This window comes from Podarcis melisellensis (genome assembly GCF_964234715.1).
Source record: "Podarcis melisellensis genome assembly, chromosome: 8".
NCBI classification, from domain to species: Eukaryota; Metazoa; Chordata; class Lepidosauria; order Squamata; family Lacertidae; genus Podarcis; species Podarcis melisellensis.
This window is the reverse complement of record NC_138540.1, coordinates 76,022,515-76,048,986: the sequence shown is the minus strand read 5'-3', so window position 1 is coordinate 76,048,986 and position 26,472 is coordinate 76,022,515. Positions and strand designations below refer to the sequence as shown.

Genomic DNA, 26,472 nt, shown 5'->3' with positions numbered 1-26,472 from the left:
TTGCCCCTATATCCTGGCAAACTGGGAAGTTCTGCAGTTTGTCATTTGTACTATGCTTTTGACTTGTTCCAATTATGAAAGAGCTTGGGGGAGGGATCACAGTGAGGAAACTCATTTATACTAGGGTTGTAATATTTCCTGACACCTGCAAAGTTGTTGAGCCCGGCCCCCCATAATTAAGAAAGATTTTGGAGCTGTTTCCGCTGACATTCTGCCAATTCGGCACAATTCCCCCCGATGCCATTTTTACACCCAAAAGCCAGGACCAGTATGGAACTTTCCCGACGTATGGCAAGCCTAATTCATACCATTGTGCTATCAATATCTCTACACTCCTTGGGTTGAAGTGTCAACTGCATGCTAGCCTTAAATCCCTGATGCAGAGTACATGCTACTTTTCACAGTACAAAGCCTTCAGGTAGGGATGGGTGAGAAATTTGACCCATTTGCATTTGCAGCTGAACCTATCAAACCCACACTTTCTGAACTGAAATACAGTGGACCTCGGGTTAAGAATTTAATTCATTCTGGAGGTCTATTCCTAACCTGAAACTGTTCTTAACCTGAGGCACCACTTTAGCTAATGAGCCCTCCCGCTGCGCCGCACCGCCACCACTCAATTTCTGTTCTCATCCTGAAGCAAAGTTCTTAACCTGAGGTACTATTTCTGGGTTAGCGGAGTCTGTAATCTGAACCGTCTGTAACCTGAGGTACCACTGTACAGCCACCCTTCAAAATCTGCAACTCATCTGAATTTTGCAGTGCAGTTCTCAAGTCGAATAACATTAGGGGAAAATGTGCATGGGAATCAATATATTAGTGAAATGGCCATTCAGACATGCATTACATTTGAAGAACATGCATGCAGAAAAATCCATATATCAGGCAAGACCCACAGACCCTGGTTGAGTGCCAGGAAAACTGTGGGGTCTTGCCAACTTTTGTTACATGAGGTTCTGGACTGGATCTGGGCAGAGGAAAGCTAAGGTGAGGAGGAGAGGGAAACACACCTCCCTGGAAAGACGTGAACAGCACTAAAAAGCATGGGTTCTAGGCTTGTTAGAGCACTGAGGAGGAGCAGTCCAAGTAGGAATTAGGGGTAGATAGGAACGTAGTGTTTTGTGTTACAGAGTCCCCTGTAAGATTATTATTTCTTGACCAACATCTACTTCATTGTGAGATGATGAATAGAAAGCAGGAAGGAATCTGGTGCAAGACAAACAAATTCCACCCTCCAACCCGCCACTATGATTCCTGCATTGTTCAACTTCAGGAATTTATCAGAGGATGCTCTCATCAAAATTTGTCCAAATACAGGATATGCAACTGCAAACTAGTGGGAATTGTCTTGTGTTTCACCAGGGTTTAATGTAAAGCAGAAATGCATGTGCATTGTGTACCTAGGACCCTCGTACCTACGGGACCACCTCTCCTGGTATGCCCCGTGGAAGACCTTACGGTTCATAAATAACAACACTTTGGAGGTCCCAAGCCTCAAGGAGGTTAGATTGTTTTCAACTAGGGCCAGGGCCTTTTCAGCACTGGCCCCAATGTGCTGGAACGCTCTGTCACAAAAGACCAGGGCCCTGCAGGATTTGACATCTTTCCGCAGGGCCGGCAAGACGGAGCTGTTCTGCCTGGCCTTCAGCTTTGACTGACTCTGACTCCTTATATGGGATTTGGTATATAAATTTCCCCTTGGCTTTTTTGCTGGCCCATGTAGGATAGTTGGCTCGGGTGAATATCTGATGTTTCCTCCCTTTATGGTCTTGATTTATGGGCTACTACTAAAATGAGGCTGCATTTTAAGCTGTATTTTAAGCCATATTTTAATTAACTGTTTGTTGTTGTTGTTGTTTCTTTTTTCTATTACATTTTATTGTGATTCATACTTGGTGTTAGCCGCCCTGGCTGGGGAGGGTGGGGTATAAAAGAAATTATATTATTATTATAAAATGTGTCACAGTGAGTTAAATGAGTTCCGTGTTTATTCAAACACTTCCTGAAAGTTTACTTTGGCTAATCATTCACTGCAGATCTTCACATGCTCCACCTTGAGAGGTCCCTGTTGTCCTTCTTCCATGTCCCTGAACTCTGGCAGGCTTTTGGCTCCACTGTAATATACAGAGCTGTCAAATAATTAAAAGAGAGATTCTTAGCCCATCTAGCATTGTCTACACTGAGTTTAGAGAATTGGATGTGGTCATACAGGCATAGGAACAGACTATGCAAGCCTTGGTGATCTGCTGATCATTGGTGCTGATCATCCGGGCTTGGAAGACATCACTGATAAGCAGTGCCTGCAAACGGCTTTTGCTCCAGCCTTGTCTCATATAAGATGTCTTGGCAAGTAGACATGGCTTGGTCTAAACAGCATCATAGGTGAAATTGGAAGGCTTGACAGAATCAGACCAACAGGACAGAGGTTGCTGACCGCTGGTCTACATTGATTGACAGCAGGTCTTGGGGGATTCAGAAGGGGGAGTAGTCCTAGCCCTACCTGTAGATTGGCATATGGGCAACTCTCCCCCCCCCCCAACAAATTGATGTTTGTCTTTAATCTGTTAACTTTTTATCATAAACTTTTTGTGATTTTATGTTTCTATATCATTGTAAACTGCTGTGATATATATTCATGATACAGCAATATATAATTTCTTTTAAAAAAAACTAATACAGTGGTACCTCAGGTTACAGATGCTTCAAGTTACAGACACTTCAAGTTACAGACTCTGCTAACCCAGAAATAGTACCTCGGGTTAAGAACTTTGCTTCAGGATGAGAACAGAAAATGTGCAGCAGCGACACAGCAGCAGCAGGAGGCCCCATTAGCTAAAGTGGTGCTTCAGGTTAAGAACAGTTTCAGGTTAAGAACGGAACTCCGGAATGAATTAAGTTCTTAACCCGAGGTACCACTGTAAATAAGTAAGTAAATAATACTCCACTGGAGGTTTTCACGCTGCAGTAATCTGATATAAAGCAAGAGTTGATGTAGTGTTTTTGAACCCTTTTGAACAAAACCAAACTCTGAATTCACAACATGTCTTTTGCATCTAATGATGAGAGAAATGCTACGACATGCCTCCTTTGCTAATCTAGTGTTGGTTCTGTTACTAGAAATGTTTTTCTAACTGAGCTTGGAGCTAAAATCTTGCCCCAAATATGAATTCACAATAGCCATATGGGTTTCTAATATGGCAACTAACAGTCACTGCTTTCCCAGATGGGCAATATAACTGTTTGGTCATGTTTTGGATTGTGCTCATGCTGACAAGCTTGCTCTTCTAATTTATTGCTCTGAATGGTTTTGTGGCTACCTCAGGCAACACGGATAAATATTTTGTGCAACCACTCTTGCACCGTGTATTTCCTGTCACCATGAAAGCTCTCCTGGAACTCTTCTTCTTCACTATGCTTCTTACTATAGGCAAGGAATGTTTCAGTGTCCCATAGGAAAGGGAATTGTTCCATTAGGATCAATGGGGACCAAGCTAGATGTCATTTGATGCCACCTCATTGGTGTGAATATCCAGAATAGCTTTACAAGGTGGGTGGGCTACTGGATATGACTGGTTGGCTGGATCCTTACCTCCACCACATGGGCCAAGTCAGACAGGGCTCCCCACTTGCCTATCACCTGATATCACAATGGCATCAAGTGATCTGCTTTCGCCTGTATGAACCATCTGGTGATAGTTGTGGTTTGCAAAAGTTCCCTGAGGGCAGGGATCAGCTGGAGTCCCTTGAAGGTGTTTAGATAATGTCTACAGAAGCTTAAGGTAAAGGGACCCCTGACCATTAGGTCCAGTCGTGACCGACTCTGGGGTTGTGGCGCTCATCTCGCTTTATTGGCCTAGGGAGCCGGAGTACAGCTTCCAGGTCATGTGGCCAGCATGACTAAGCCGCTTCTGGAAAACCAGAGCAGCACACGGAAACACTGTTTACCTTCCCGCTGGAGCAGTACCTATTTATCTACTTGCACTTTGACGTGCTTTCGAACTGCTAGATTGGCAGGAGCAGGGACCGAGCAACAGGAGCTCACCCCGTCATGGGGATTCGAACTGCCGACCTTCTGATCGGCAAGTCCTAGGCTCTGTGGTTTAACCCACAGCGCCACCCATATCCCTTAGAAGCTTAGAAGCTTACAAATGGCTTCGGTCAGATTTCCGGCGGGTGCCACTGGGATTCAGTGCATTGCATTTTTCATCGATCTCCTCCATGGCTAGCTAAACCAGAATAAATTGTGCGAAATGATTACAGCAGGGGTGGCCAACTCCCAAGGGACTGTGATCTACTCACAGAGTTAGAAACTGACAGTGATCTACCCCCTTTTTTGGGGTTCAGGTCGAAGTCCCCTTCTTGGGGGGTGCAAGGCAAAAATGTTGAGCTTTTCTTAGGGGAGCCAAAGTTGTTGAGCTTCTTTGGGGGGAGCCGGTGATCTACCAGTGATCTACCACAGGTGGCCAGTGATCTACCGGTAGATCACGATCTGCCTGTTGGACGTACCTGGATTACAGAATGCAGAATGGAAAAGAAATTGTACACATTTGCTCAGTTTGCATAGCTGCTATTGATCACAGAATTGGAGTTGTCTGTCTACAGAGTTTTCTTTCTAGGCACAGGCTCCTGATGTCTAGAAACAGCCACAGGTGGTTTAGAGGGACATCACTTTAGCTACCAGTGGGTGGGTTTTACCCTTTTATTGAATTTAGAATTCTATCTGCCCCATATACTTTAGCTTGCTTTTTTTGCTTCCCACATCCAGGTGCCTCGCTGGACTGTGAAACTTGCATGGTCTTCAACACCGACAATATTGAGTGCCAGAAGCAGACTTGTGACGCTGGCCAAGATACTTGTGTTGTTGGTGTGAGCAAAACCTCAGTAGGTGGGTGAGAGAGATCATAAGCAGGCCCTGACAGTGAATTGGCCACAGGTCCTATGCAAGCTACATGGACTTAAGAGCTGAAGATGCCTTATAGTGAGCTGAAGGTGCCTTATACCCCTGTTTCAAGGTCCACCTGTGGGAACTGATAGATTGGTGAGTGCCAGGGACAGGGCCTTTCTTTGTGGAGGACCCACATCTCTAGAATACCCTCCCCAAGGAAGGTGATCATTTTTTTTCCAGTCTTTAGGAAAGCCTTGAGAGCTTTCTTGTTTCAGTCCACATTCTGGTAGTTGGCTGGAACACTGTCTTAATGATGGTTTTCTCCACTGCCACTAATTTTAAAGCTTTTCTTTTGTTGTTGTTACTGTTGTTATTTTTATTTGGTCCATCTAGAGATCACTTAGTGCCCGCAGATCTTGAAGAAATAAAGAATTCCTTTCAAAGAAATAAGCAAAAATACCATACATAAGAATACAATGAGCACAGTTTCAGGTGATTTGCGTTTTAAAAGTCCAAATACATGGCTATGCAATATACATATCTATTTATATTTATAAAAAAATAATTACTAGGCAGCATCAGAGACACTCCAAGTGTTCCAGTTTTCCAGGGACAGTCCCGGATTTACAGAAGTCATCCCAGTTTCTGATTTGATCCCAGAATGTCCCACTTTTCCTTAGATTAGGACACCCCTTTTTCATCGGAGAAATGTTGGAGGGTATGATAGGACGTCGTTATTTTCATCAGACAAATATTAGGGGGTATGGCGCTATGAGGGCCCCAAGTCAAGGAGATAAGTAACTATATAACCCTTAGAAGACATCTGAAGGCAGTCCTGAATAGGGAAGTATTTTTAATGTTTAATGTTTCAATATGTTGTTATATACGTTGGAAGCTGCCCAGAGTGGCTGGGGCACTCCAGTAAGATGGGTGGGGTAGTAGTAGTAGTAGTAGTAGTAGTAATGATGATGATGATGATGATGATGTTTAATGTGGCTTTGGTAAGAGAGGGCGGTGGCTTGCAGAGAGCCCAACATGAGCTAGAGGACCATGAGCAGAACCGGAGAATCCCAGGCTAGAGACTCGATCAGGACTCTTAAAAACTAGATGGCCAGCGTTGGCATAGTCTTCTTGACTTACAAAGGAAGCTGCTAGGAAGAATTGGGCAGGTGAACATCTCTAATAAAGTGCTTGTGTTTCTTCCTCATCCTCAGATGGACAAAGCATTCTGAGCTCAGTGAAAACCTGTCAGTCTTCCGACATCTGCAATCTTTTGGCACCAGTTCATATGCATTTTGGCAAGGATAGGGTCATCCAGGCAAATGGCGGCTGTTGCACAGGAGATGCCTGTCTCACAGCTTCTCCTCAGCGTAAGTACAGGACTGCTGTTTTTCTCCTGACTTCTTCTAACTCAGTGCTAGCAGGGCTACATCATGGTGTTTGTGACATAAAATAGAAGGATGCAGTCTGGGGTGGGAGTTCTAATAGCAATGGCTAAATAGCTAAACCTCAAATAACAAATAGTACCCAGGAAGGCTGGTCAGCCACTGAAATATCTGCATGACAGGTAGGTCAATGGGTGAAATTGGGCATGCTGTAAACATTTGACATGGGAAACTGCCTTACATCAAATCATTGGTCCATCAAGGTTGGCACTGCCTATACTGACCGGTTGTGGCTCTCAATGGTTTCAGGAGTATCTCCCAGTCCTACCTGGAGATGCCAGGGATTCAACCTGGGACCTTCTGCATGCAAAGCAGATGCTCTAGGGATGCTTGCTCTAACAATCACCCCTGCTTGAATGAGTAGAACCAAAGTGAGCATGGCCCATCTTGAATGCCATCTAGCTCAGTATTATTAGACTGTCAGTGGCTCTCAAGCAGGGGCACCAATGGGGGAGGGGTCAAGGGGTGTGCGGGGGAAGGTAAGCATCCTGTCTGTCAGGGACTGTGCTGAGGAGGAATGGTGGGAGCCACCCCCTCCCCCTGATCCTGAATCTTCCCAGGAGCAGGAGGACAGCATAGATTTGGAACAGTGGTTTGCAGAGGGGCACAGTTCAGAAGGCAGAAGCTTGGAAATACTGGATGGGGAACAGCTAGAACAAGAAGCCCTCCCCAAGGTCAAAAAGAGCTCAGAAAGTCTCAGAACAGAAAGCACAGAGGGTACAAGCTCAGATTACAAGACACAGGAGTGACGTAGATTAATAGGGACGGAGGGGGGAGTGAACCTTAATTGAGAGCACTGCTATTTCTAGAGAGACATGTTCTTTGCTGTGATTATTAAAACATCTTACTGGTAAGACGTTTCTATCATTGGATCTTCTTATTTACTGCCACGGGGGAGGAAGCCGATTCCCCGAAGCCTGACACTGTCCCACCAGCCAGGTCCAATTCCCCACCCCCTGGAAGGGGGCGGGGAGACTTGTAGTTGAGAATACCTTGCCCTCTGGCCAAGAATTTTATGGCAGCATCAAAAGCTGAACCCAGGACTTCCTGAATCCCAGTGCAGTCTCTTGCCACCCATGCCATACTTAAACTGCTGGTCTCCCTTTGCTTTCCAGTGCCACCAGTCAACACCACGACCAATGGAAAACAATGCCCGGCCTGCTTTTCTTTGGCAAGCTGCAACCCGGAGATGGTAGATTGTACTGGCTCTGAGGACTACTGCTTTGAGGTGGTCACGCAACTCATGGCAGGTAATTGATTTAATATGAAACATTACTTATAAGTTCTCTCCTCTTTGGGACTGTGAACCCACCTGGTGGCCACCCTGGGACCATTACCCCACTCACCAGATTGGGAAGGGCAGCAGATTTGCACCCTCTCTCCCAGCGACCACTGCCTAGCACCCTAAGGTTGCTGCAAAGTTGCCTTGAGCACCCTTTCAAGGGTGGAATCTACACACATATAAAAAACCGTTCTGAAAATGCTTTTTTTTTTTTAGCCTTTTTAAAAATGCATTGAATTTGCCATAAGGCTCACCATCGCCATCTGGTGTCACATTGTATACAGTGGTAACTCGTGTTACGGACGGGATCCGTTCCGGAGGCCCGTTCATAACATGAAAAGCCCGCAACTCAAAGTGCCACGTCTGCACAGGCGCACAGTGCGATTTGGCGCTTCTGCGGATGCATGAGCGCCAAAACCCAGAAGTAACCCATTCCGGTACTTCCGGGTTGTCGCGGGGTGCAACCTGGAAAGACGCAACATGAAGCGGATGCAACACAAGGTATGACTGTATTGCACTTAAAACGTTTTACTTGCAGCTGTATAGCTGAGTCCTAGGTTGGCTGATGGTACTGAGTCATCCATGCCTCATTCTGAGGAGGGGTCCTTCGTGAGAACGAGGCACTGTGGACGAGGTGACCCTCGAGAGCACCCCTGCTGTTGCCCCTTTCAACACAGCAAATATGGTTTAAAGTTTAACAGCAGTAAGCTCTTGAACATTAACGATCAGCCATTTGCTGCTTATAAAGTTTAAACAGCATTGGCTACCACAGTGGCGAAGGAGCAGGACAGGCAGTCTTGGGGACCACCTTACCTCACTCTGCAAGGACCCTACATTCTTGAAAGACCTACATTAGCTCCCAGTACGTTTCCGAGCACAATTCAAAGTGTTGGTGCTGACCTTTAAAGCCCTAAATGGTCTCGGCCCAGTATACCTGAAGGAGCATCTCCATCCCCATCGTTCTGCCCAGACACTGAGGTCCAGCTCCGAGGGCCTTCTGGCGGTTCCCTCACTGCGAGAAGTGAGGTTACAGGGAACCAGGCAGAAGGCCTTCTCATTAGTGGCACCTGCCCTGTGGAACGCCCTCTCACCAGATGTCAAAGAGGAGAAGAACTACCAGACTTTTAGAAGACAACTGAAGGCAGCCCTGTTTAGGGAAGCTTTTAATGTTTAATAGACTATTGTATTTTAATATTCTGTTGGAAGCCACCCAGAGTAGCTTGGGAAACCCAGCCAGATGTTTGGCGTATAAATAAATTATTATTATTATTATTATTATTATTATTATTATTATTATTATTACTGCTTTGATGAGGAAGGCATTGCCAAGTGTGAAGCCCTGAAGATTCCTAGCATGCTCCTCATGCTGCTGCTTATGAAGAGACGACGGCAACAGATGAGGGACCTGCTCTAGCAAGGAATCTGTCCTGAATATTGAGTCTTAGCATTTTACACGGATGATTGCAAATTTTCGCAGACCCTTGCCAGTTGAGGAAATTGACTTTTAACCTTCACTCGAGTGGAGAGATTTGGATATATTTTGGCTGCATAACAAAAGGGGCAGCCGAAGAAGGCAAATGAGCCAAAACACAGTTGGCACTGGCATTTCAGCTATCCAGAAAATCAAAACATTAAGAACACCCCATCCTGGCATTTTAGCCATTTAAAGAAAAGCTTTGAAGACCCATGAGCATAACTGTATAGAGGGTTTGACATATGTTCTGTTTTATCCGATTTAGTAACTGAAATACAGTATTTTTGTATCTGATATTCAGTTTTCTGGGTTGCTGTGTCTTCCTAAATTCTTTTATTCCAAGGTTCAAGTCCTTTTTTATGTAGAAAAATATGTTAGCTTATTTATGGGCAGCACAGCGATAAAATTTTGTGCATATGCAGACTGATTTTTAAGTTTATTTAAGTTTCCCTTTAACATTTTCATTTTACATGTATGCTTTTTTTAGTCAGGTGTTTCCCTCCTTCTTTTTGTTTTTTTAGGCATTTGTTGTTCAAGGAAAAAGCTGAGCTCTTTGGCATCATTTCAATGTATTTTGATTTTCTTCGCCACTGTGAGCACGGCAATGGAAAAGGGGCCTATAAACTGGGATGAATGAGCTTGTTTGGGCAGAAAAGACTGAAGGGCTAATTCTACCCTGATCTTTGTTTTTCCTCTTTAGGACAGTCTATGAGCACCACTCTGAAGGGCTGTACTACTGAATCTTTCTGTACTGCAATACAAAGTGGCAAGGTGAACTTGGCCAATATTGGTGTTTCTCTTGCAAAAGCTGAATGTCAGCCAGCCAGCAGGGCTGTTCCCTCAGCATGATCCCTATGAGACAACAGGGTGAAGATTCTCCTGTAAGGAACCCAATGTGGCGACACAGCACCAAGGGAAACTTCCCTTCCTATTTCTATGCAACCTTCTCGGGAGCTCATCAGCTGGGTCTCTTGTCACCTGCAATTTCTTGCATTAAAACAAGATGGAGAAAATACATTGAGTTCAGTCTTGGTTTGTGGGGTGGAGGGTGGGGAGCAAGGAATTTTTCTACAAATCGGTATGCAAAGTTGCCCATTTGTTGAAGAAAGGTCTTTCTCCTGTTTGGTGGCTTTCACGATTCACATTTAAAAGCAACACATTTTGATCTGTGTTGGGTTTTCCCTCCAACGGCAGGTGTTTACACAATGTCAGCATGCTTTCATTTTGTAAGGCAGGTGTGCCTCCTCCTCCTCCTCATATTTATTACTCACCCTTCACTAGCAGGGTGGATGACAACAATGTGAAAATCGAAATTAAAGCAGTTGAAACAGATTACAATCACAGGAATGGGGAGGGGCTTCAGCCCCTCAGGGGATGTATGAGGATGGGGCAAAGCCCCGATCTGAAGGAAACCTAACTGTTTCTACTAGGAGGTGTCCCACAGAATCAGTCCCACTGTTAAACAGAGTCATGGAATCATAGAGTTGGAATGGACCTTGAGGGTCATCCAGCCCACAGCGATCCCTAGGTGGGTGCAAATAATCAACCTTCTGGTTAACAGCCAGGTGTGCTGACCCATTACACTAGCTATTGTCTAGTTAAAGAATAATAATAATAATAATAATAATAATAATAATAATAATAATAATTTTTATTTATACCCCACCCTCCCCAGCCAAGGTGGTACCCCTCAGGTAACAGACGCTTCAGGTTACAGACTCCACTAACCCAGAAATAGTACCTCAGGTTAAGAACTTTGCTTCAGGATGAGAACAGAAATCATGGTGCAGCTGCGCGGTGGCAGCAGGAGGCCCCATTAGCTAAACTGATGCTTCAGGTTAAGAACAGTTTCAGGTTAAGAACGGACCTCCAGAATGAATTAAGTTCTTAGCCCGAGGTACCACTGTATTGCATGTATAGCCTTACAGCACAATGCTCACCATGTCAACAGAAGTATAGTGTCCAGATCAAGGGAAGTAATAGTTCCACTCTATTCTGCCTTAGTCAGACCACACTTGGAACACTGTGTCCAATACTGGGCACCACAATTTAAGTTGGAAGTTGACAAGCTGGAATGTGTGCAGAGGAGGGAGACAAGATGATCAAGGGTCTGGAAACTAAGCCTTATGAGGAGCGCTTGAAGGAGCTGTGTTTGTTTAGCCTGGAAAAGAGGAGGTATGATAGTCATCTTCAAATATCTTAATGGCTGTCACATGGAAGATGGAGCAAGCTTGTTTTCTCCTGCTCCGGAGGGTGGGGCACGAACCAATGGCTTCAAGTTACAAGAAAGGAGATTCCAACTAAACATTCGGGAAAACTTCCTGACACTAAGAGCTGTTCAGCAGTGGAACGGACTCCTTTGGGAGGTGGTGGGCTCTCCTTCCTTGGAGGTTTTTAAGCAGAGTTTGGGTGGTCATCTGTCATGGATGCTCTAGCTGAGATTCCTGCATTCCAGTGGGGTTGGACTAGATGAGCCTTGGTGTCCCTTCCAACTCTTAAGACTCTATGATGCTATGAAATGAAATGCCAGAAATGCAGTTAGTGACCATTCAAATTAGAGCTACCATGTGGACAGGATAAGCACAGGGATCCTCTCGAACAAAAGGAAATGTGCCAGACTATCTGCTTGAAAAAATGACACTGGCTTGAAAATTAAAAAAAAAAAAAACACAACCCATTCTCTTCTGCAGACTCAACTCTTATAGCTGTAAAACTATAAGATTGGAAGGGACTCCCAGAGAGCATCTGCCCAACCCTAGAACAACATAAATCACAAGACTTGAATTTATTTATTTTTAATCTGGGGGAGTCAGAATTGGGCTTGGCTTAACCAGAGGAGGAACAGCCACTAGGATGAGCGCCAAAAGAAGAAACACCATATGGCACATTTGCATCAGCACAACCAGATGCTTACATCTTCCCCAGCTGCAACAAAACATGTCTCCCCCGTATTGCTCTCTGCAGCCCTGGCAAACACTGTAAACTCTCCCAACAGTTCACTACACTCCTGAAGGCTCACTCTTCAGTTGTCTCCCAAGACAGACAGATGCCGACTGCAACAATGTTTAGAGATAACTCTCTCTTTTTCTAATATGAAAGAATCAGCTTAAGGAAGAATTATTGGGTGCATGGCTTTAAAAGAGCCCTAGACAAATTCATGAAGGAGAAGGCTGTCAGTGACTACTAGCCACAATTACAGATAGGTAGCCGTGTTGGTCTGCCATAGTCAAAACAAAAAAAATTCCTTCCAGTAGCACCTTAAAGACCAACTAAGTTAGTTCTTGGTATGAGCTTTCGTGTGCTTGGTATGAGCTTGGTATGAGCTTTCGTGTCTCTGAAGAAGTGTGCATGCACACGAAAGCTCATACCAAGAACTAACTTAGTTGGTCTTTAAGGTGCTACTGGAAGGATTTTTTTTTGTTTTGACTACTAGCCACAATGGCTATGCTCTGCCTTCAAAGTCAGGGGCAGTAATGCTCTGGGTATCGGTTGCTGGAAACCACAGGGGGGTGCTCTTGTGCTGGGGCCCTTCTCGAGGGTTTCCCACAGACATCTACAGTAGGTGGCGTCTCTGAGGATGCTGGATGAGGTGCTACAGTAGGCTCTTCTGACATTCTGTGCAATTCGACAGGCGCTGTCCAGCCCAGCCTATGACATTAGCATCCAGAATCTGCAACCGATCCTGGATAATATCCTCCCCTTTCACAGGCCTTGTAGTGCCTAGATCACCTCCTAACCTGAAACAACAACTTGTCAGAAGCAAAAGGATGCGTAACAGACACACAGACAGAGGAAACATCCCCAGCAAATAAACCCAAATGCCCTACTCTGCCCCCACACCTTCCTCTGGCAACTTTATTATAGGACCTAATAATGTCAGCCGTGACATCAGGGGTTCATTCACCTGGCGTTGTTCTTCTTCCAGTGTAATAAATGTCGTAATCTGCAAGCGGTCCACTTCTGCAATTCTGCATAGGACAAACACACTAATGGCTTTGCAACCGAATCAATGGATGCAAATAAGTTATCACCCAGCGTGGGAATACTGTATTCATTAAACAGTACAGCAGTGTTTCTCTTTTTTAAAAGTAATAGTTATTGAAGTTTTCCAATCGAACCAAATTATATATTCCAAATTGTACAAATTATCCAATAATCAAACAAATCCCAATGTTATGCCTAATTATAAATTATTTTTATTTTTAGCTGACTTCCCGTGCTTCTAGATCGGAGGCAATCCTAATCATCTCAGAGTTCTACTGCATTTCAAAATATTACAATAATTACATTCTGTATTTTCAACACCTCTGTGTTCATCCTGCTAGTGAGTTTAAGTCCAAATAAAACGTTTCTGTGTGGATTTTACGTCTTTACTCTTCTTCTTTATAGTCCAAATCTGTAATCCAAGATTCCCCTCTGTAAATTCACATCCTCTTTTCACAAACTGGTGCTTCTGCTGAATCAGTCCAGGAGCCTTTCATTGCAGGTAGCTGCCACATTGGCACACAGTCTAGATAAAATCAAATCATGGCATCTGCCCAATGTTGTTCCTTAACCAGCTGCTATTCAAACATTAGCTTTTCCTGCGGAGGGGGGTTACCAAGTAAACTGGAAGTACAAATATCGAAAAGTAAAATGTTAGAGGTTTACCCCCCTCCCATAGCAGTATAATTTGATTCAGTTAGCTGGTCAGTCTACTTTTGGTTTCACTCCTGGCTCCTTGTTAAATTAATACTGGGTCAGAAACCTCCCAAACAGATATCCAAAGTTCTTTGGTGTTTCTCCAGTTGTTAATGAGATGTCTCTTCTACTCCAGGGGAGTCATTTGATCTTCTTCCAGGAAACCAAGAGTTGAAAGCCTTGATTTTCTCCCCCCCCTCCAGTCATTTCCACACAGTTAGTAATTATTAGAGTTATTAAAACCTTATTATATCAACAAATGTAAATTTCTTATTCTCACTTGCTTTCATAAGTCCGGCAGTCATTTCTTCCAAAGGGGATTTGCCAAATGTAATCACATAGGCAAATATCGAAGGAAAGTAAACAAAGGCTCACCCCCACCCTTTCTGTTCTGTCAAACTGGCATCTCAGATGATAGTCCCTTTTCCAATTGAGTCTTCTAAGTCTTAAGAGGCTGAATTAATTAGCAGGAAAAAAATCCTCCCTCTTCGCTCAAAGCATGTCCATTATTTAAATCCAATTTTTCATCTTAAGAAATGGAGACTCGTCGCTCGTGGAGACAGCTTCGGAGAGTGCCAGAATCGCACTGGGGCTTTCCATCCAGCACCCTCCAGCCCCTTATTCCCTCCGGATTTGGGGCCAGGTGTTGGGCGACTGCAGATGAGACTGTTTCCTCCGGCCCTGGAGCAATTTGGGAGGCTGATTACTCCCATCTCAGCCTCTAATTGCCTCTGCGAAACAGAGACGATGGAATTTCAGCCATCTTCTGTGGCAACGAGCTGGAAGCCTGAGTAGAGCTGTATTTTTCAAGCTTGGCCCCCAGTTGTTGTTGGACTACAACTCCCATCATCCCTGACCACTGTTCCTGCTAGCCAGGGATGATGGGAGTTGTAGTCCAAGAAGAACTGGTGACCTATGCTTGAGAAACACTGTGTAGAACTTTGATTCCCTGCCCTACCTTCACAGATGATCATGTTTTATAGGCGCAAAGCAAATTAACTGCCCCTTACTGAGCTAGACCCACTAGTGTAGCTAGGGCGTGGGATGCACTGGGTGGCCACTTACAGTGCACCCGAGCCACATGTCTCTCATGGGAGTGACATGGTAGCTCTGGTGCCTGCAGGCACCGACCACCTGAAAAGGCAGTGTGGGGCTCACTTCTTTTCAGGTAGTGTGGTGCCTGCAGCTGAGGGGGAGGCGGCAGCAGAGCAGACTCCATGCAGTCTCTGGCTCCATGCAGCGCAACCTGCCCTGGCTTGCCCCAGGCACCTGAGGAACTAGCTATGCCGCTGGCCACACCCATTGGCTCCAGAATCAAGGGGGCAAGCAGTTGCAACTGAAGGAATTCAAGCTCATTCGAAGATTGCAGGAGTTTCCTCGCACATCATTAGCAGCTCTCTAGAGGTCCTAGTGATAAAGTGGAATGAAGAAATGCAGATCTGGTGCTTTTCTTTTCTTTTTATTGGCTTAAAAAAATTATATAGACAGAAAATGAAGAAGCCTAAATTAACATTGCCTTCTACCAATAAAAAATAATAATAACTATTACAATAATGGAAATACTAAAAGTACATTTACTTCCCCTTTTAAACTTTTATTCTGGTTACAATATATTACTATTCTATAAGAATCTATTATATCCTTTGCTGTCCCATATATTATTTTATTTCCCAAATTCAACCTAATCCTCCCCTCCTCCCCACTGCTTCCCTTCACCTGTGTGAGATCTTCCCATCATAATATTTTTTCTAGTTTCTTTGATAAAATAGAGTAACATGAAAACTGTGCTTTTGTTTTCTATGCCAACATCTTCAAGGCTGCTTTAGAGCTAGAAGCTTGCCTCATCTCCATGGGCTGCAGAGGTCCCTCCCAGAACGGCTGGCAAACAGTTTACACAACCAGCCGAGGCTGCTGGGTCATCAAGACTACAAAGCGTTTCTTGATGGTGATCCTGTGTCGGGAATATTTGTCATCTGGAGAAAAGTGGGCAGGATGGGCTGAACACGTTGGCTGGCCAGTGGGATCTGCCTTCTTGAGAGTGTAGACCCTATTTCCTTGCTCATCGAGGTAGTACTGCAGAAACATTGCTGCAGGTTATGAAAGCATTAGCAATATACCTGCAGACGGATTAAAAGAACTTCCTCCTATCAATATACACATGTTTCCATACAACCCATGTGCATATTAGCCCCATCCATCTAGCTTAGGGTTGCCTGTGCCTGGACTGAGAAAAAAAACCCCATTGTAGTCCTCTTGGTGTTCTTGGACTTCAACTTCCATCAGCCCCAGGTTCTCCAGGGTTTCAGGGTAGGTTTTCTCTCAGCTCTACCTGGAGATGCCATTGAAGATTGAACCTGAGACCTTCCGCATGCAAAACAGAGGCTCTGTACCACTAGGGTACAACTCCAAACATTCCAACCTACCAGGGCACCGCTAAAGATCTAAAGGTGGGCATCTTGAATAAAAGGCTTTCAAAGCGCAGATTCGGCACGGAACTGCAGTTACAATTAAATCAGGAAGTGCATTAGAGTCTGGATAGAGACAAAGATTTTCATTCTAAGTTAACTCTGTCAGTGCTATTGAGTTGTTGATTTTATCAGATGTCACAACTGATTATTGCTTGCAATAATATTTCAGATATCGTATGAATTTATTCCAGTCATTTTTGAATACTGTGCTGGTTTTGGATTTTTCCTGACAACTTCACCAGTTCTGCAAAGTCCATCATCTTCATCCAACACTCTTCTTTCTTTGGTACTTCTTGTTGTTTCCATTTGGGGGTTAAAATAATTCTTGCCACAATTGTTGCATACATAAACAGTCTTTTATCTTCCCTTGCTATCTCTTCACCCACTATACCCAATAGGAAGGCTTTTGTTTTTTTAACAAAAGTATTTTTAAACACTTTCTTTAACTCATTATATACCATTTCCCAGAAAGCCATTCCCTCTTTGCAAGTCCACCACATGTGGTAAAAGTTACCTTCCCTTTCTTTACATTTCCAACACTCATTGGTTCTTGTCTTGTACATTTTAGCAAGCTTTGTTGTTGTTTAGTTGTTTAGTCATGTCCGACTCTTCATGACCCCCATGGACCAGAGCACGCAAAGTATTCCTGTCTTCCACTGCCTCCCGCAGTTTGGTCAGACTCATGTTTGTAGCTTCGAAGACACTATCCAACCATCTCGTCCTCTGTCGTCCCCTTCTCCTTGTGCCCTCAGTCTTTCCCAGCATCAGGGTCTTTTCCAGGGAGTCTTCTCTTCTCATGAGGTGGCCAAAGTATTGGAGCCTCAGCTTCAGGATCTGTCCTTCCAGTAAGCACTCAGGGCTGATTTCCTTCAGAATGGATAGGTTTGATCTTCTTGCAGTCCATGGACTCTCAAGAGCTGGTGTTTAGCAAGTTTAGCTGGTATGAAATACCATCTATACATCATTTCCGTAACATTTTCTTTAAGTGCACTGGATGCAGTAAAATTAATGCCTTCCTTCCACAACCTTTCCCAAGATTCTAACTGAACATTATATCCAAAATCTTTAGCCCATTGTATCATCACCCCTTTAACCTTCTCATTCTTAGTACTCATTTCAATAGTAATTTATATATTTTCAATAATATTTTCCTCTTAGTTATCAGAGGTCACAACTGTTGCAAAGCCCCACCCTGGTTTCCACACTGTTCTGGAGCCAGTTCAAGGTGCTCATGTTAATGTTTAAACCCTCAAATGGCTCAGGCCCCCAGCTGCCTCTTCCCTGACAGACCCCCTTGGGTGCTAAGACTGGCAGAGGGTGTCCTTTTGGGTGTCCCACTACCCTCAGAAATTTGAGGGAGTGGTGGTCAGGGAGAAGACATTATTTGTAGCAGCCCCTAAACTGTGGAACTCCTTCCCCACAAAGGACCCACCTTATTTCTGTACTTTGATTTTTTTAAAAAACAACAACCCGGTTTTAATCTTATGCAGTGCCAGATTTACGTATAAGCTAAACAAGCTATAGTTTAGGGCCCCACTCTCTTGCCCCCCCCAAAAAAGGAAAAAAACTGGATGTACATTTCCAAAACTGTATTTCAGTTCAACAATTACTTTGATAAAATACCTATTTTGTTATGTGCAAATGGCTTTAGATACCTATTAGGTCCATAAATTACCATATAGCATATATTCAACACAAAAAACAGCAACAATTTGTTGTTGACAAAGGACAACAGGATATATAAATGGCCCCATTACCTTCAGTAGCTTAGGGCCTCATCAAACCTAAATCCGGCCCTGATCTTATGTAACATTGTGGTTTAATATTCATGTTGTGCTTAAATTGTTGTAACTTGCCCAGGGACATTAGGGCGAAGTGATACTGTAAAACGACAAGAAGAACGCAATCTTCAAAGCATCATAAAAATACCTATTCCAGTACAGATGCAGACTGGGAAAGCTCAATGTAAAACACTTGTTGAAAGATTCATTGACCATCTAACTTACACCCTGGCTGTTGCTCCTGATGGAGATTGATTTGTAAGCCTCCAGAGAAGGCTTGCAGATGTTGTTGGAAAGCCCACGGGGAGGGCAATCGGTTGTGGTTCTTCCTCTGATCTTGCCTCTGATTCTGGACGGAATCCACTGCAGTCGTGACAAGCAACCATTGAAAGGCCTATCCTCCACATATCTGCTTTATTCTCTTATAAGGCCATCACCACATACCATGGAAGCAAAGTAACATTTTAACATGCATAATCATAGTAATGCCAGTGGCCTGAGGGGGGCTAGAAGAGACCCCTCCCCGGTTATTACGTCAGCTGCGGAGAAGGGTTACATTCCTCTGTGTGTGTGCAACCAGGGCCCTATTTATAGATTACCCCTATTGCATGCATGTGTGCATGCAAGATTTGATCCAGTTTCATGGAAACTAAACTGTGTAATGATTAACAATAGGTATGGGAATAGCTAATAGGAAGACACTGAAAGAATCACCAGCCACACAATGACTCACTTTATAAAGGTTGGCATCTGAGTTCCGTACCTGATGTTGGGTTGTTGGAGAAAGACATCCTGTCTACCTTGCACTGAGAAACACCCTACCTGCACTCCCAGAAAAATTGTGGTAAGCTCAACCATCCCTTTTATATGACTCTCTCTCTCTCTCTCTCTCTCTCTCTCTCTCTCTCTCTCTCTCTCTCTCTCTCTCTCTCTCTATATATATATATATATATATATATGCAATCATTACAGAAAAGAGAAAAATACCTATATATAATTGATATATTATAATAATTTTTTTAATCTTGTACAACATAGAAAAACCATTATATTTGTCCATATTTAAGTTACATTTATATTCTGCAAATGCAGTAAGTGGATTCCATTTATCCCTTTAAAAAACCCATCTTTATTGTCTACTTTCTGTGACGATAATTCAGTTCTGTAACCTTATCCATTTTTTATACCTTTTATTTTTATTTCCTTTCACTGTTTTTTCCATTATTATTATTTATTTATTTTTGCAAAGAGCATGCCAGCAGCTACTCTTAGATTCTGCATTTACTCTTTATTTGTGGGTCAAAATACCCTAATAAAATTACCGGAGCCCAATGACAATGTGCAAGTTCTTACTAATATTATCTCTACTACCTCTCCCCTAAAAACTTTAATCATTGGACAAATACAGGAAATATCTTTCACGTCCACCTTCAAATATCCACCTATTCAACACTTAAATAATCACAGTGTGTAAATTTTACACATGTACGATTGATAGAGCAGTTTGAAATGATTTTCTCCGGTGTTAAAACAAAGAGATTGTGTTGCTTCCTGAACATGAAGGAGGCTGTGGCAAAACCACTCCTTAAGAATCCGTCCCTGGACTCAGAAAATCTAAGTAACTACCAGCCATTTGCCAATCTCCCCTTCTTGGGCAAGGTTATTGAGTAATAATAATAATAATAATAATAATAATAATAATAATAATTTATTTATACCCTGCCCATCTGGCTGAGTTTCCTCAGCCACTCTGGGTGGCTCCCAATCAAGTGTTAAAAACAATACAGCATTAAATATTAAAAACTTCCCTAAACAGGGCTGCCTTCAGATGTCTTTTAAAGTTAGGATAGCTGCTTATTTCCTTCACATCTGAAGGGAGGGTGTTCCACAGGACAGGTGTCACTAATGAGACTGGTCTGGTTCTCTGTACCCTCACTTCTCACAATGAGAGAACCGCCAGAAGGCCCTCGGAGCTTGACCTCAGTGTCTGGGCAGAACGATGGGAGTCAAGACGCTCCTTCAGGTATACTGGACCGAGGCCATTTAGGGCTTTAAAGGTCAGCACCAACACTTTGAATTGTGCTCGGAAACATGCTGGGAGCCAATGTACCGTATTTTTCGCCCCATAGGACGCACTGGCCCATAGGAGGCACCTAGTTTTTTTGGAGGGGAAATAAAGAAAAATAATAATTCCCCCCCCCCAGAACAGGCTGCTATCCGCAAGCTGTGGGAGCCACGGAGCTTGGGGCGTGCTGAGCTCAGCGCGCCCCAAGCTTCTAGGTGCCGGCAAGGTCTCTGCTAGCCGTGGGAGAGCTGTGTCTCCCACAGCTAGCGGATAGCTTCCTGAAGCCTGGAGGGCGAGAGGGGTCGGTGCACACCGACCCCCCTCGCTCTCCAGGCTTCAGCGAAAGCCTGCATTCACCCCATAGGACGCACACACATTTCGCCTTCATTTTTGGAGGGGAAAAAGTGCGTTCCTATTGGGCGAAAAATACGGTAGGTCTTTCAAGACCGGTGTTATGTGGTCCCGGCAGCCACTCTCAGTCACCAGTTTAGCTGCTGCATTCTGGATTAATTGCAGTTTCCGAGTCACCTTCAAAGGAAGCCCCACGTAGAGCACATTGCAGTAGTCCAAGCGGGAGATAACTAGAGCATGCACCATTCTGGTGAATCAGTCTGTGGGCAGGTAGGGTCTTAGCCTGTGTACCAGGTGGAGCTGGTAGACAGCTGCCCTGGACACAGAATTGACCTGCGCCTCCATAGACAACTGTGAGTCCAGAATGACTTCCAAGTGGTGAATGGTTGTGAACCAGATCCAGGCACTATTGGAGAAAACTAATTTTCTAGATCCATTTTAATCAAGGTTTTGGCCCATTTGGGGCACATACATGGAGTGTCCTTGTTAATTCTCCTCGACCTTTCCATGGGTTTCTGTACCATCAACCAAGGTATCCTTCAGGAACGGCTGTTCAAGTTAGGGCTGGGTTCTTGTCCTACTTGGACGGTCGTTTCCAGAGGGTGATGCTTGGAGAGTGCTCATCGGCCCCATGGAGCCTTCACTGTGGGGTTCCTCAGGGTTCAATTTTATCACCTATGCTGTTTAACATCTACATGAAACCACTGCGTTGGGCTATCCAGAGTACATTGTCAACAATATGCTGATAACACACAGCTGTGCATCTTCTGTACATCAACGGGTGCGGCAGTGGATGTGCTGGACTTGTGTCTCACCTTGGTAATAGACTGGATGAAAGACAACAAACTGAAGCTCAATCCAGATAAGATGAGGTGCTGTTAGTGGGCAATTCCCCAGCCTGGATGGATGGGAGGTTGCCTGTTCTTGATGGGGTTGCCATCCTTTGGAAGGAGTGAGTATGTAGCTTGTGGGAGACTTCTGGATCCATTGCTGTTGGTTTGAGCCTCAAGTAGCCTAAGTGGTGCAAAGTGCCTTTCATCAGTTTCGGCTGGTGACCCAGCTGTGCCTATATCTGGACAGGGATAGTGTAATTTCTGTTGTCTCAGCTCTGGTAGCCTCTACGTTAGATGGCTGCAATATGTTAGATGTGGGGCTGCCTCTGAAGGTGGTTTGGAAATTCCAGCCGGTGCAGATTTTGGCCACCAGGTTGCTCACCGAGGCAAGACAGTTTGAGCATATCACACCAATCCTGGCCCAACTGTACTGGCCACCAATTAGTTTCCCAACCCAATTCAAAGTGCTTCAAGGACCGCCTCTCCCCATATGAATCATGGCTGACCCTTTTCTTCATGTGCCTCCTCCACAAGAGGTCTGGAGGGCGGCTGCACAAAAACATTCCTTTTATGCAGTGGTTCCCCATCTGTGAAGGGACGCGGGTGGTGCTGTGGGTTAAACCACAGAGCCTAGGACTTGCCGATCAGAAGGTTGGCGGTTCGAATCCCCGCAATGGGGTGAGCTCCCATTGCTCGGTCCCTGCTCCTGCCAACCTATCAGTTCGAAAGCACCTCAAAGTGCAAGTAGATAAATAGGTACCACTCCGGCGGGAAGGTAAACGGCGTTTCCGTGCGCTGCTCTGGTTAGCCAGAAGCGGCTTAGTCATGCTGGCCACATGACCCGGAAGCTGTACGCCAGCTCCCTTGGCCAATAAAGTGAGATGAGCGCCGCAACCCCAGAGTCGGTCATGACTGGACCTAATGGTCAGGGGTCCCTTTACCTTTACCTCCCCATCTGTCGAATGCTCTCCAGGCAAAAACATTGCCAGGTTTTTGGTCTGTTTAACAGTCTGTGTCCTTTTAAATGTGTTTTGAGAGGAGGGTTATGGGTTTGTTTTGTTTTCATTCTTCCCTTTATTATGTATTTTGTATTTTTATCTATGAAGCGCCCCAAGGTCTTTGGGAGAAGAGTGGTATACACATTTAATAAATTAATTTTTAAAACAATTAATAAATTCTCATGTCAGAGAGGCACTCTAGCTCACTTCCAGAGTCCATGCCTTATTATTCAGAACCAGTCAGGAGGCGGCTCTTCCTGTCTTTGGCTCAGACCCCACCTATTGCTAGTTTCCCTGCCTTTCACCTCACCAGTGGCCACTGATTTTTTATTTCTGTGAGTACCTTAGTTGCACTAGGAGATGACAGGCACCACTCCCTGTACCATGTGGATACTTTACAGCTAGAAGATGAGGAAATGAGAAACGTCAGCAAAACCATCACTTCACCACCTCAGTGATGAACTGGCATTTTAGAAACTCCAGTGAGTTCTGATTTTGAAAGTGCTTCCTTGCTGATTCTCTGAATGTTTCTGCAGATCCTTTAGCCCCGAAAATCTGTTTCATCAACTGAGTCTTCAACATTGCACTTCCTTCACCATGCAAGCTCTCCTGGGACTCCTCTTCTTCTCTCTGCTTCTTGCTACAGGTGAGGACTTAGTAGTTGATTTTCTTTCCACACCCCAGAGGGGAATTGTCCTGAAGGCATTAATAAGGTGGAACAAGTTCAAAGCTGGGATCCTTTCACTTTGCATGAGGGAAAAAATCAAGTATAATTCCTTCAAGCAAGGATTGCTTGGTTTGACAAAGGCAGGTATTGAACTGGAAGGACCCAGAGACCATCTAAGGTGAGGGAGTTCTTCCTGACCTCTTGCTTCATTCATATATTTTTTTTTGGGGGGGGGAGCCATTGAATGCCGGTTCCATCACCCATGGGAGACCCATTTATGTTCCAAGGTAATCTCATTATCCACTCAGGTGGGATTTACCCATTTCGTCAGGCAAATAACTCAAACATCTGCATCTCTTTCCTACTCCAGGTGCCTCTTTGCAGTGTGAGATTTGCACAGCCGTCGGACAAACCTGTTCCAGTGATAATGTGGAATGTGATCCTCAACGAGATACCTGTGCCGTTGTTCAGTATGAACCCACACGTGAGTGAAAAGGATCATTACCCAGGCCAGATGAATGGGGTCCTTGGTTGCACAAATCATATAAACAAATGAAACTCTCGTTCTGTTGAATAGTCCAAAGCTGTCTCCAACTAACAGAAGCTGCTCAAGGTCTCAGCCAACTCTCTTTCCCAGCCCTGCAACCAGAGACCCTTTGACCAAAAGATTTCAAAGCGTGGGCCTGACTGCTGAGATGAGGTCCCTCTTTGTGAATGTGTCAGACTATCCTCCACCAGAGCCAGGGCTTTTTCAGTGACGGCTCCAACCTGGTAGAATGCTCTGTCCCACGAGACCAGGGCCTTGCAGGACTTGATTTCCTTCCGCAGGGCCTGTAAGACAGAACTATTCTGCCTGACCTTCAGTTTGAATTAGCCTTTTCCCTTTCCTTTTTTATGAAGAAACCCTTCTGGGACCCCACATTTAAACACTTCCCTGGAATCCTGCTGGCCCTAGTAGGACCAACTTGGCCAGTTAGCCCTGGTGATCATTTGATGTTTACTGGCTGGGGTTTCCCCCCCACACCCTAAAATGACCCCTGAATTTTATTGACATTGATGCTGCATTTATGTTGCATTTATGCTGTTTTTAAGTAATATTTTAATCAGTGTTTTATATTTGCTGTTAGCCGCCCTGAGCCCGGCTTTTAGACTGGGAAGGGCGGGGTATAAATAAATAAAAATTATTATTATTATTATTATTATTATTATTATTATTATTATTATTGGAGGGATATTCGAGCCCCCTACAGGTATTCAAACTGAACATCTGAAGGAGCATTGTGCTCAGCCTAACACTTCAGCACAACTTCTCAGGTGTCTCCAAGACATGAACGGGCATCAATGAAAGAGTAGGGCTCACTCCTCAGATTCCCTATTTTTGTTTATGCTTTATCAAAAAATGTACATCTTGGTATGAATTTTGTGGTGTTTTTGAGCTGAAAGTTAAATTGCAGAAACAGAAATATCTCTTGGTGGCAAGGAAAACGTAGGTATAAAAGGAGAATTCCTCAATGCCAATATCCAAGTTTGCAGAAGTTCTCTCTGGTGAGAGAACCCCAACAGAGATTTAAAATCACAAAATATGCAGCAAATATAGGCTGTTAGACCTTTAAAATATGCCCTTCTATGTTCATTCCAAGGTTACCCTCTTCCTCTAGCATAGAAAAAGATCACACATTTGGTACATTTAAAATGTTTTACTTTTTTTTTCAAAGGTTTGATTCATGTGCTTCATCATACACCAGTGAGGAAATGCAGGCAGTAAAATTTAGCTTAATTACAGTGGTGAAAGTTCCTAAGTTATTGGTATAGGAATTCAAGAAAGACTTGTTAGAGCCATGCGATCTGAGCTTGGATTAACCAGCTCAGTTCTCTTTACATGCTAAACTGGGAGAGAACAATAGGCTTGATTACCTTCCCCCAAGGTGACCTAGCTAAGCCTGGCAGGAGAGCTTACTCTATGGCATTAACCCCTTCATGTATTAATTAGACTTAAGCATGTTGGTTATATGAGGCTGGTTTCCCCCCAATACCTCTGCATTCTGTATATTAGTGTAGGAAATGAGAGTCTGCGTAAGTTGTTTTAAAACATGGATCAAAGGACATCTTACAGCACTGCTGAGTGGGTGAATTTATGTGGGACATAATGGCTCTGAACACTAACTCTGCTGGTCATTCAACTTCAGTTTGTTTGTTTGTTTGTTTGTTTGTTTGTTTGTTTTATATCCAGCACCAAGCGTCAATGTCAGCATAATAGTTAAAGACTGTCTTGTTAAGACTGAGTGTGAAAAAATGAAGACAGGGGAGTCTGATCCAAAGCTTGGAAAAATTAAAACGTTTGAATGCAACAAGGCCCCTGGAGCAGCTGCATCTCTCCTCCTCACTTTCTCCAGCCTCCTGTTGATGAAGAGTCTCCTGTAATGAAGCGCTGACAGCAGTGCAGAAGAGCCCCCTTCTCAGTTCCATGCAAATACCTTCAGACCAAATCACATGTTTCACTGGAGAGATCTGTTGTCATTTCTGATGTTTTGAGTAAGAACAAATAAAGAGGAAGAAATAAATAAACCTACTCTTGTTTTGAGGGTGAGAGGGGTGAGCAAGGCATGTATTTCCAACAATGTGATTGACCAGAAGTTTGTGGAAATCCATAATTTTCAAGGAATGCTGATGTTTTCAGAGGAGAATTAAGATGGACTCCAGCATTATACAACCTTCTTAGGTTATGCAATATGTAATATTGTAATTATAAATTCAGGATGCATTGCAATGATCAGTGCAGATCTCCATGTGTTGCCTTTCAGCTAGAATGACTATTTTCTGTGCATGCACATGGACAAATGATTAGGAGGGCTCCAATATCTTCCTTCAGAGTGACTTAAGTGGAGTTTTCCTTTGAGTTCCATTTTATGTGACAGTGCTTGCACATCATTCTCTTGAAAGTGAAGTACCTTGCATTTCCGGTGCTTAGCTTTGAGACGTATGACATCTGTAGCAGCAGTGTGCATAAGTGGGCGTGCCTGGGTAGAGTTGGCTTTCTACATGCTGCAGGGGAGGCTGCAGAAACAGACTCCCCACTGTAGACTCCCCTCCATGTAACCCATAAAGAGTGATGGGGAGTCAAGAGGAAAGAAAGGAAATAGATCCAGGAAATAATGAGGCACCAACTGACTCAACCAGGGAAGGAAAACCATGTCAAGCCATCAGCAACCTGACTTCTCACAAATTCTCATACGTTTGCTTCTTGCAATGATGCACACTAGATGGGATGCCAAAGAACTTTGGACAGGGAAAGAAACGGAAAGTTTCACTTGTGCCTGGTAGGAGTGTAAGATAAGAACAAGTGACAAATTTAAAGCATGCAAGATAAGATGTCACCAGGTCTGCTAACTGAGACAGGGGCGAATGAGCTTTCCTTATCCTGATCCCTCAATTAACTCTTCATTGTGGTATGGAAAACACTTTTCATTTCAAAAGAAATCTTACATCTTATTTTGGTTTTTATTATATTTGTGCATCTAGACACAGGCCTTTCAATCTGGCCCA

The 26,472-nt window shown here is 44.0% G+C and overlaps 2 protein-coding genes and 1 pseudogene across 3 annotated transcripts; 2 read left to right on the top strand and 1 right to left on the bottom strand.

Moving 5' to 3' along the window:
• Positions 1-4,778: 4,778 nt before the first annotated feature.
• On the top strand, positions 4,779-10,103 carry LOC309375327 (phospholipase A2 inhibitor NAI-like). Its single transcript, XM_081921023.1, has 4 exons — positions 4,779-4,885; positions 6,100-6,255; positions 7,446-7,580; positions 9,787-10,103. Exons 1-4 carry the CDS (start codon positions 4,792-4,794, stop codon positions 9,933-9,935), a joined length of 534 nt encoding a protein of 177 aa, XP_081777149.1. The 5' UTR covers positions 4,779-4,791; the 3' UTR covers positions 9,936-10,103.
• A 5,431-nt stretch (positions 10,104-15,534) lies between these two features.
• Positions 15,535-15,946, bottom strand: LOC309377069 (H/ACA ribonucleoprotein complex subunit 3 pseudogene; annotated as a pseudogene). The gene has a single exon. The product of its transcript is annotated as an H/ACA ribonucleoprotein complex subunit 3 pseudogene (transcript).
• A 2,787-nt stretch (positions 15,947-18,733) lies between these two features.
• Positions 18,734-25,494, top strand: LOC309376607 (phospholipase A2 inhibitor NAI-like). Its single transcript, XM_081923063.1, has 4 exons — positions 18,734-18,859; positions 22,799-22,908; positions 23,300-23,413; positions 25,160-25,494. The coding sequence occupies exons 2-4, from the start codon at positions 22,860-22,862 to the stop codon at positions 25,348-25,350; spliced, it is 354 nt and encodes a 117-aa protein (XP_081779189.1). The 5' UTR covers positions 18,734-18,859; positions 22,799-22,859; the 3' UTR covers positions 25,351-25,494.
• Positions 25,495-26,472: the final 978 nt, after the last annotated feature.

Coding starts and splice junctions, on each gene's coding strand:
- LOC309376607 (XM_081923063.1), top strand. CDS start 22,860: ATGCAAGCTCTCCTGGGACTCCTCTTCTTCTCTCTGCTTCTTGCTACA. Junction 22,909..23,299: donor CTCTCTGCTTCTTGCTACAG/GTGAGGACTTAG, acceptor TTCCTACTCCAG/GTGCCTCTTTGCAGTGTGAG. Junction 23,414..25,159: donor TGTTCAGTATGAACCCACAC/GTGAGTGAAAAG, acceptor TTTTATATCCAG/CACCAAGCGTCAATGTCAGC.
- LOC309375327 (XM_081921023.1), top strand. CDS start 4,792: ATGGTCTTCAACACCGACAATATTGAGTGCCAGAAGCAGACTTGTGAC. Junction 4,886..6,099: donor TGTGAGCAAAACCTCAGTAG/GTGGGTGAGAGA, acceptor CCTCATCCTCAG/ATGGACAAAGCATTCTGAGC. Junction 6,256..7,445: donor TCTCACAGCTTCTCCTCAGC/GTAAGTACAGGA, acceptor TTTGCTTTCCAG/TGCCACCAGTCAACACCACG.